This window comes from Alligator sinensis, unplaced genomic scaffold (genome assembly GCF_000455745.1).
Source record: "Alligator sinensis unplaced genomic scaffold, ASM45574v1 scaffold1307_1, whole genome shotgun sequence".
Taxonomy (NCBI): Eukaryota; Metazoa; Chordata; order Crocodylia; family Alligatoridae; genus Alligator; species Alligator sinensis.
In genome coordinates this window covers 247,159-257,604 of record NW_005843052.1, presented here as the reverse complement: position 1 = coordinate 257,604, position 10,446 = coordinate 247,159, and the positions used below count along the sequence as shown (strand labels likewise).

The 10,446-nt window shown below is 45.7% G+C and overlaps 1 protein-coding gene across 1 annotated transcript in view; it reads left to right on the top strand.

The window, feature by feature from the left end:
* Positions 1 to 8,562, top strand: part of LOC102383903 (histone H2B-like) — a 13,540-nt gene extending 4,978 nt beyond the window's left edge. The window contains exon 2 of the mRNA XM_006037000.2: positions 8,406 to 8,562. Within this exon, the coding sequence (XP_006037062.2) occupies positions 8,406 to 8,562 (157 nt within the window). The remainder of the gene's footprint in view (positions 1 to 8,405) is intronic.
* The last annotated feature ends 1,884 nt before the right edge of the window (positions 8,563 to 10,446 follow it).

Here is a 10,446-nt window from a genome sequence, read left to right as displayed (position 1 = left end):
CCCCGGCTCCCCCAGCTGCACACCTGGCTTCCCTCACAAGGCGAGGTCTCCTGCCTCCCCGCCTCTCTCTGCTCCTCACCAGCCAGAAGCCAGCCCCAGGGGCACCGCCAATCTGCCAAAGCAGCCTGTGGCCTCGAAGCCCTGAGCTCGGGCTGCTTCATTCAGTGAGGCCTATTGAACTGGCTGATTTGGCTTGGGACATGAAAAATTTTCCTTTAAAAAAAAATCAGGCCTGTAACACCATGCATGCTCTCCTTTGAACTGATTTCAACAACTGTCCCCAGTAGACCCAGCTGTAGATGTGTACCTGGTCATTCATTGGGAAGTCAAAGCAGTCTGGATGGGAGGCTGGTACCACTACTACCTGGTGTGTTTTTAGCTAAGACAATGGTGTATCTTAACCACACTAGGCCCAGCTGGACCTTCCTCTGGTGTATGTACCAAGCAGAGGAAGTGCGAATCCGCAAAGTGATCCTTTCAGGATTGACGCCAAGTTACTTTCCAATATTTATCCACAAGGAGATAGATTCATAGATTCATAGATGTTAGGGTTGGAAGGGCCCTCAATAGATCATCAAGTCCGACCCCCTGTCCATGGCAGGAAAGAGTGCTGGGTCTAGATGACCCCAGCTAGATGGTTATCTAACCTCCTCTTGAAGACCCCCAGGGTAGGGGAGAGCACCACCTCCCTTGGGAGCCCGTTCCAGACCTTGGCCACTCGAACTGTGAAGAAGTTCTTCCTAATGTCCAGTCTAAATAGGAGATAGCTAGAGATTAAATGAAGTTTCTGTTGCAGGACACTGAGATGCTTGTGTCTACTGTACCCACCTCAGGTTTTCAGTGCCCAACAATTCAAAGTAGCACTAAGTGAACTGCTTACTAACTCAGTAAGGACTTTCGCTTAGAAAGCTGCCTTTATTACATGCAGTCATCTGCCTCAAACTGACAAAGGCCTAGAGCAGAAAGTGTAATAATGATGATAAACAGTCGGCACCTGAGTGGTACTTAGGCACCTAAGTGCAATCCTATGCCACCCTCTTTGAGTTCTTGAAAAGCTGTTAATACAAAAAGTGCCTGGGTCCTCCTTTTCTTCACTGTTTTATATTGCTTAGTTTTAAGATTAACACATGTTAAGACATGTTACAAAAGTTGATGGATTACTTGGGCCTTCCTGTCCAACTTATCCTGCCGAGAGCCAAAAGACCTGAGGAATGTTACAGGGATGTATTGGGTAGCCATGTTGGTCTGAGACAAAAAAGACATACAAAACTCTAAAACGCTAGGTTCAGAAATGATACTTTTGATTAGACCAACTAAGAAATTGCAACAAAAATTATCTTTCTTTGCAAGCTTTTGGGTACATGCACCCTATTTCGTTTTGCACAGAGGAAGCTGAAGGTGGATGTGTGTTCCTCTGGGTCCAGGAGAGTTCCTTTTTGTGAGCTGCCCTTTGATGTGCAGGGAAGGCAGTTTTTCTTCCCTGGCGGTGTCAGATGGCAGAAAGGCAGGGAGGTGTTGAATTTTTTCTTTCTTGTTTAGTACAACTTCCTTTACGCCCACAGGGGAGAGAACGGGTTATGGTGATCCAGTCTGAGGAGCGCCATTTCAACATGACTGAAAGGGCATTGTTCTAGCCAGCCAATCGCTAGGCACCAAGTCAGTATCTCATTTGAATATTTGCCACTTTATGTGACTACACCTTGTATTGAAGGCTGAGAATTGAGGGCAGAGACCAGGGTAGAACAATGACAGCCACCCACAGAAGAAGGAAGAAGTCCCCGATTCAAAGGAAGCAGAAAGCCCAGCAGCTGAAGTGTCTGCCCAAGAGGAAAACATCCCAGCTGCAGCAAAGGAGGTGGAAGTCAGCACTGAAGCTAGTAAGAAGCCATGGGAAGAAACTTTCTCTCACCAAGTACATTACCACAATCATGGGCCAGCTACAGCAAGGGAACAGGCGCATGTCAGCCAAAGCCAGAGGGTTGATGAAGTCCTCCATGTGCAACCTCTATAGTGGAGTATTTACAGAGGCCAACCGCCGGAGAATGAAGAGACGTGGCTCTTTCATAGGCACCTTAGAAGTGCAAGCCGCCCTGGAGAAAGTGATGAAGGGGAACATTAATGTTGCCAACTGCACCACAACCTCCATCCATAGCAGGTCTAATTAGAAAAAAAAATCCCTCCCATTCCCCTTAGATGTACCATGGCTGGGCTGAAAAGAAAAACAACAGGGGACATAGGAGAGGATCCAACACCAGCCTCAGAGTCTCTAACGCTTGCCTGATTAAAGATCTATAATTCCCTGAAAGATGATCTACAAAAAAGTCGTAAGTCACGATCCCTGAATCAATGTGAGACACTTCCCCTGGATGAACATAAGAGTCTGGACCCTCTGCTCACTGGGATGTCTTCTGCTCACTGGGACGTCCTTCATGGCCACAAGCTCAGCCAGTGTTTTCACAGCCTTGGAAATCAGGGACAGTTTGGAACTAGGCCAAGAGAGCTGCCATCATTCAAAACAAAAGGATTGTCTGTGAGGTGTTAGTGAAAAGGGACACATTGAGGTCATCTTGGCATTATAATAAACAGGATTTTATCAGCATCTTCAATGATTAAGAGCTTTCTGTACACTTTTCTTTCTTTGTTTTAAAATAAAAATCCAGTCAGAGACGGTAGAGGTGTGTTAGTTAACCACTGTCATTTGGGAATAGTATTATATATAAAGAGAAAGGATGAAGTAGCCTTCATCACAGAGGACAGTAATGATCATCCCCAATTCACCTTCCTACCACCCTACTTTGGTTTTGTCTGAATTAAGAACAAAGACAGACAGTTTCAGCGAACTACAAAGAGAATGAGACTGGAGAACCTGGGTCTGAATCGAAGGAGTAAAGACATGTTAGCATTAGCAAACACTGGGTGATCATCAAACTCCTGGACAGTTTTTGCAGCCCTAAACAACTTGCTGTCTCTTATATCTAGCATCTTCATGTGCACTGTACACATGATAGGTAAAAACAGGTCACCTTGAGGTCCTGTAGTGGGTTAAATAGAATCCCGTTGTTTTGCCATAGTTCTTTCAGGGAACTGGTTTAAAGTATATGACAAAATAATTCCTTTGCTGTTACAAGCAGTATCCACACTAAGGTGTACTGGGATTGTTGTCCCAGTAAAACCTCTTAAGAGTAGACCTAATGCAGTCCTAATTCTGCATGGAGCTCCATATGTATAGACTAATGGTTCTCAACCTTTTTAGACAGAAGGCACCCCTTGGACAGTCCCAACTCTCAGTTTTTACTGATTTGTTGACTGCAGAAAAATAATAGAGCATTTTTTCTGTCGCAGAGAACTCAGAAGGATCACAATAGTTCAAACTGTTTTTAACACTATGGATTCCTGTTTGAAATCAGTGGGTTCATCCAGACAAGTACAGCCACATGGCATGTGGCATTGCAAGCATGTCTGCAGCGCCACATACCATGCAGTCAGGTGTTCTCCACACTGCAAAGGCATGCTGCCCAGGTGTGCATTGCTCCCTTTTTTTCCATGGGTGTTTTTGACCCCTGGATAGTCTAGTTTAAATTAAATTGATATTTTTTAAGTAGGCAAAACATTTTTTCATATTTTCCCCTCATCTTCGTGTTCCCATTGGAGTTGCTCTAAGGAAGCTCCATAGTACCTTTTTAAACTGCAGCTACTTCTCAGCCTTATTTCAATATAATCACTTTTAAACAAGTAGCCCCATGCATTGCTTTTTGAAAATATAACAGGATTATAGCTGATTCACCTCTCTGGGGAGTCCTATATAATTAACTGGTTGTTTAAAATGCTTATTTGTGGCCTGTAAGGAGTTTAAGTGATGTACAAAACTTACATTCTTACCAGTCGGATTAATATCACACCCAAGGAATAATTTGGACTTGCTTCCAAAGTCCCTTCTAATGAAATTGAGTCTAGTTATTTAAGGTACTTAGTGTTTAAGGTACTTAGTGCTCATTGTAGCAGGACTCTCACTCGTATGCTAAAGTTACTGCTTCCTAATCTGAATTAAAGCAAGTGCCAAAGTGTTTTGCTGCATTGTGAAACCGTGCAGCCTTGGCACTGGACCAGTCTGAGATTTTTTGACGGACTTGAGCAATCATGGATGATTCAGCCCCAGGCACAGGCATTCAGGCCATAATGGAACAACCCGATCATCCAACCTGACATTCTGCCTAACACTAGAGGCCAAGGAGCAGTGATCTTGAGCAGGATTGTCAGAACCAAAACATTTTGGCTGAGTGGGCACTTCTATACATGTCCCTGACTGCACAGTTGGTACTCAGCAGTCATTTAGTACTTGCTTTAGTAAGTACTAAATGACTGAGCAGTACCCGCTGGTCCTGCACAGTCCCAGCGACACATGGGTCATTTTTTACACTACTGCGCAGTAGCAATGGAGCTACTACGCTGCAGCTCACCGCCGCCGCACAGTAGTGGCAGTGTCACAGTTAGTGCCTGCCAATGCCATGTCACTGTAGCGACGAGCTACATCGCCGTAGATGAACCCAGTTTCTACCAAACTTGGTAATAAAGCAATGCTCAGAGCAACCTTATGCAAGCACCTGGAAAAATGAATTCCTTGCCCAACCTTTTCCTACATCCCTTGGTAAGGGCAGGGTACCTAAAGGCTCTTGGCCCAGGAACCAGCTCTTTTCATCAAAATTTGTCTGTTTTTGCCCGAACTCAAACCGTCCCTTTCTGGAAAAGGATTCTGAGAAGGGTGCAGTTAGCTCTTTTCAGTTATATCTAAAATATTCCTAGTACCAGGATTTGAAGCTAGATTCACAATGATATTTAGGTCTCTAAATACACAGATAGATGCCTGAGGGAGGTTTAAAAGTGACTGTATAGTTTTGGCACTGAACCCCCACCAAAAGTCAATGGAAGTTAAGCCCATATACATCTTTAAGTAACTAAATGCTGCTGTAAATCTTTAGTCTGACTTAAAAGCTAGGCATAGCCTAGGAATGGAATTGATATCTCTGCATAAATATTTTGATTTAACACACAAAAGTCAAGGGACCACGCACAAGCGATTCTGTCTCTTGGTCAGGAATGACTAGGTTGGCTCTACGGTACCCAACATGAGCCAAAGGAAAGTGACTGAGAATGTTTCTCCTCTTCATGCTCTGGGAAGTCCCAAAGGATTGTAATGAACCTGTCTGGGCTCCCACACAAATTCATCATCTCAATCTTCTTGTTTAATGTGTATGACATATTAGCATTTTTAACACGTATATTCCCTAAGTTAAATGAAATATGTAAGACTGAAAAATGTTGCTAAATTGTATTTTATTAGAATGCCAAGACAACAGTTTCATGTCTCTCAGGAAAGTGCCTCGCATACAACATTTTTAATCCATCAAATCATTAATCAGCCTTGGGAGCTTCTCTTTTACAGTCAGAGAGACTGATTCAGTCCTCCACGTGGTATCTCTCATGAAGGATGGCTGTTTGTGAAGCGGGTCCCTCAACCAAGAGGCAGCGGGCAGGTTTTGTAACTGGCATTTTTAAGGCAATGTTAGATCTTGAATCAGGTGAATGAAGAGGTCTCTTTGGCTGGCTTGTGCTCCTCTCACTTGTTCTTGCTCTCATTCCAGCCAGGATGGGCTCTGGGGGAAGAGGGAGGGAGTGATGGTTCTTTAATTAGACATCCTAGAGAGCATTACTTCCCGCAGAGCAGCTTGCATCTGTGTGGGGCCGATGGTGGAGCGATGGCTCTGCTTCCTCAGGCGTTCAGCTTCCATGGACACTCTTTTGTAGATGTCATTCATAAAGTTGATCATCAGCCCTTTGGCTCTGGATGACAAGCTCCGGTTGCCCCACCTCAGCTGTTTCAGCATCTTAGAGGAACATGAATTGAAGGAGCTTTTCTTCCCATGGCTGCTTCTCTTTAATGCTGGCTTCCTCCTTGTGTGTCTGTTCTGCTTACGTTGGGGCCTCTGCTTGGCAGGAGATCTCCCACGGGGACTCGTTTTCTGCTGATGCTGGGTCTTCTTCCTTCTTCTTTGGGCAGCAGCCATTGCTCCGTTTGGTTCTGCTCCGCTTTGCTCTGCTCTGTTGAGCTCAGCTCAACCACACCCCCTTGCCTACAAATACCACTGAACGTCCCCTGCTCTACTTATATATAGAGGCAGGCATTTAAATGAGGTAAGCAACATCTGAGACCCCCATGATTGGCTGGCTGGAACAATGCTCCAGAGAAGCCCACTGTGATGATGACTGTACAGGTGCATGTGCTTCATAATAGCTAAACATGAACCTGGAAATTAAAGGGATAATTGGCAATTAGAATGGTAAACTGGATTTTAATATACTCCACTAGCACCTTAGATGACTAGAACCACTGTTTAATTCTTATTTTTCTGTCCTCATTTTATTACATTTGTCTTTATTATTTTAATTATTTTATTTATCTGGTTTTATTTTCATTTGCATTTTAGCGTAAATATTTACCCTTCAGTGGGCATGTCTACGCATGCATTTATGCCAGCTTAAATTTACTACACAGTAAGCAGGAATAGGCTGGCATCTTACATGTGGAGGTGAACAGGGACCATGTGTAATCCCAAATCAGAGCAGCTTGCCATGTGCCCTTGTAGCCACCAGGGAAGATCCGACCACATGGCTGTCAGCCCTTGGGACTAACTTTAGTCCTAAATTGAAGCCAGACCCAGCTGCCAGCACTTGGGACTAACTTTAGACACCAAGTTGAAGCCAGAGGCAGCTGCCAGCATTTGGGATTAACTAAGAAAACCTAGCTATACACTGCCTCCTCCCTGTGCCCTCCCTCCTCCCCCACCTTGCCCCCCCAGCTCAGCATAATGCCAAAAATTGCAGTTACGCAGCTATGTATGGGTGCCATTTAAGCACATAAAGTGAAATAGGACTTAGCCTGATATGACTCTGTAATTAAAGAGAGGACACAAGGGGTCAAGTTATGGTAGCACAGACAATGTGTAATTCAGGCATCTCTCAATTTCCAAGGGCTTGGTTCTGCAACTTAATCAATATGCCTCCTGAATCTGGTGCCTCCTGAATCTGGGGAGGCACCAGATTGCTGACTGAGGTGGGGGGGGGTCCCCCAGCGGCCAATCGCTGGCACGGGGGTGGGAGAGAAGGTCATCCCAGCAGGATCACTGAGTCAGGGGCAAAACTGGCAAAACCGGAAGTGTACTTCTGCCAGCACTTCTGGTTTCATGGCTGGCACTTCCAGGGGGTGTGCATGCACCCACATGCACCCCCTACACATTGCCGATGTATTGTGGGGTGCTGACTGGGGGGTAATTTAATTGTAATTTCTATGGTGTTCATTTTAATGGAAAGGATAATAATAAAACCTATTATACACAACTGTCACAAACTCCTTAGTGTGCATCCATAGCAGGTTGAATTCTTAATCTTGCAGTATACTCTGGTATCATTCAAGTTACTGCACCATCTCTATAAAGTGGCAGGATTCAGAGGTTGGTATCCCGGAGAGGGATACCAGTAGAGTCCAGTTCCTGAATTCCAGGTCATAATCATGTGGGGCAGAAGACCTCCACCCAGCCCAACCCAACCCAGCTAGGCTCCCTTTCTCCTTCCTCCATAGGAAGCTGAAGAACTTCTGCTCCAAGCGGCCCCTCTGGGAGCAACAGCAGAGGAAAAAGAACCCTTGGCCTTGCTGGAGATAGCAATCCAGCCGTAATACAACCATAACATGTTCAGTGATTGTTTCAGCTGGCTGCCAAATTATTCCTAAGGGAGGAAAGCAACGTGAGAAATGATGCTTTGCAAACCCATGACAGAGATTCCTGTGACTGAGGAAATGCACTCCCCACTGTGTGCCATGGAAAGTGTCGGGCAAAATAAATGGGCAGGTCAGTGACAGCTTGGCTTTCAGAATAAAAATAATAAAGTGGATAGAGTAATAAAATAAACATAATATAATTTCTGCATTCATGCAGCAATATGATTTGGCCACCATTGCAACCACTGATCTGCCCATTTCACTATCCCCCTCATTTGCAAGGAACTGGCCATAGTCACATATGGTGTCACAATGGGGACCCGGGTCAAAATGCAGTTGCCTGGAGTGACAGCCCAGCTGCCCAATCAGCAGGCACATAGCAAGCTCCTCATTTGCATGCCAGCTCCTTTATCTGGCCAGGACAAGGGACAGGCAGCTGGCACTTACTGGCAGGGAGCTAAGCTGAGTGCAGCCATGGTTTCCGCCCAGGCACAAAAGATGGTCCAGCTACTGAGGAGACTGAAGCCCCAGAAGAATAAGCCACAGGCTGCTCCCAAGAAGAGACTCCTGCCCCAGCCGGGCCACCCAGCGAAGCACAAGCCCGTGGTGAAGCTGTTGAGCCTTCCATGGCTAGTCTCTACAGCCAGGTCTCCATCACAGCTGAAGACCTGAGGAAGAAGAAACAGCTCCCCGGCATCCGCTCCTCGGAGGTGCATGCTGCCCTGGTGCAGGTGATGCCGAGGGAGGTGGCCAAACACTCCACCACCCCCACCAAGCCCAAGTCTACATAGAAGAGCACCCCTCCCTCTCTCCTGGGTGCCGGGCTGGAAGAGAGGAGGGAGACACACAAGCACCAGCCAAAGAGAGATCCCAGCACCTGCCAGATTAAGATGTTGCCTGAAGGATAAAGAGTTGTGTTTCCTGAGCTGCTAACCTCACACACAATTCCTCGTGCAAGTGACTGAGCTGTAGGAGAGACTTTTAGCTCTGAGCAACACTTCCTGCTGCTGCAAACACAAAACCAGCATGCTGTCTGCAGCCCAGAGAGAGAGAACAGCGACTAGATGCAAAGATTTGTTTTTGCCAGAAATGAGAACATTGCATGTGGTGTGTTTTATCCAAGGGCAGATAGAAAATATCATCTTGCCTTTATAATAAAGCAGCTTTTCAGCAGCAGCCTTTGTTCTCCTGGGTGTCTTTTCTCATGGGGGAGTGGGGCAGAAAAATTAATTTAACATATCGATAACAATGCAGTGTTCTCCTACGTTAAATAACAGAAGTAAAAGGCTGTATGGAGCCTCCTCAAATTATCTCTGTTTCCTCCTGTTTTAAAATTGACTATCTACCCCTCTATGCTAAAAGCAAAAGTAAAGGCCAGCACTTTAGAAGCTGAAGATTGCTAAAGTTTTCCATAACATCCCATAAGATTTTAAAAAGCCAATAAGATTTTAAGGGCCTCACATCAAGGACAGGCACCCACCTGAACTGGGAGAAAAGTCACTGTCCTCCCAATTTATTACTCTTTACACTTTACCCTTCATCTAGGCTGGCAGTAGAAGTGTGTTTTTGTTTTCCCCCAGAGCTAGGTTGGTTCCAGGGCTCGCATCTGCTGAATACTGAACCTAAGGGCAGAATCCTATTTCACTATGCATGCTTAATTGGTCCATGCGCGGCCACATAACTTTTCAGTTTGGGGCACTTACACAGAGTTTGGGATTCCATGTTGACCTGATGTGGGAAGTAAAATGGATTCCATGTTGCCCATACTTTAGGGAAGTAAAATGGAGAAGGACCCTTCCATGTTTCAGTTCAAAAGCCTTGTGATTTGAGCACTAGCCCAGGGAACCAAAGACCCAGATTTAGCTCCCGCCAACCAAGCGAGTGTTGGAATCTGCAGCTACTGTTTCTCAGCAAGCCACTGATGATTGATTAGGCATTATCCAGGCTTGTCTCCAGCCCTCCTTCAACTCACGAAGTGCGTCTTTACTCCCAAACCCCTCCACAAATGCTATAGATCTCCCAAAAGTTACATTGTTAAGCCATGCAGAAGCTCCTGAAGAGGATGGGATTCTTACTACCATGCGGGAAATTCCAGATGGTAAAGCTCTCAGACACCAGTCGGACACGAGAAAGGGCAAAAAGATCCAAAGCTGGGGCTGTTTGCAGGAGAGGAAGCCGAGGGCCAAGGGAGAAGGAACCTGCAGAAAGGAAGCAGTTGGAGATTCCAGTTCATGGGACTGTCCACGCAAAAAGCAGCAGCACAAGCACTGAAAGAGAAGGGTGATTGTATGTGGTGTGTTTAGCTATAGGCAAATAGAAAATATCATCTTGCCTTTATTTCATAGATTTCATAGACATTAGGGCTGGAAGGGACCTCAGAAGATCATCAAGTCCAGCCCCCTGCCCAAAGGGCAGGAAGTCAGCTGGGGTCATAGGATCCCAGCAAAATAAGCATCCAGTTTGCTCTTGAAGGTGTTCAATGTAGGCGCTTGAACCACCTCCGGTGGCAGGCTGTTCCAGACCTTGGGGGCTCGGACAGTAAAGAAATTCTTCCTTATGTCCAGCCTGAAATGGTCTTGTAGTAGTTTATGACCATTCGACCTAGTCGTCATCCCTTGGGGCACTCTGGTGCACAAATGTTCCCCCAGATACTGGTGGTCACCCCTGATAAACTT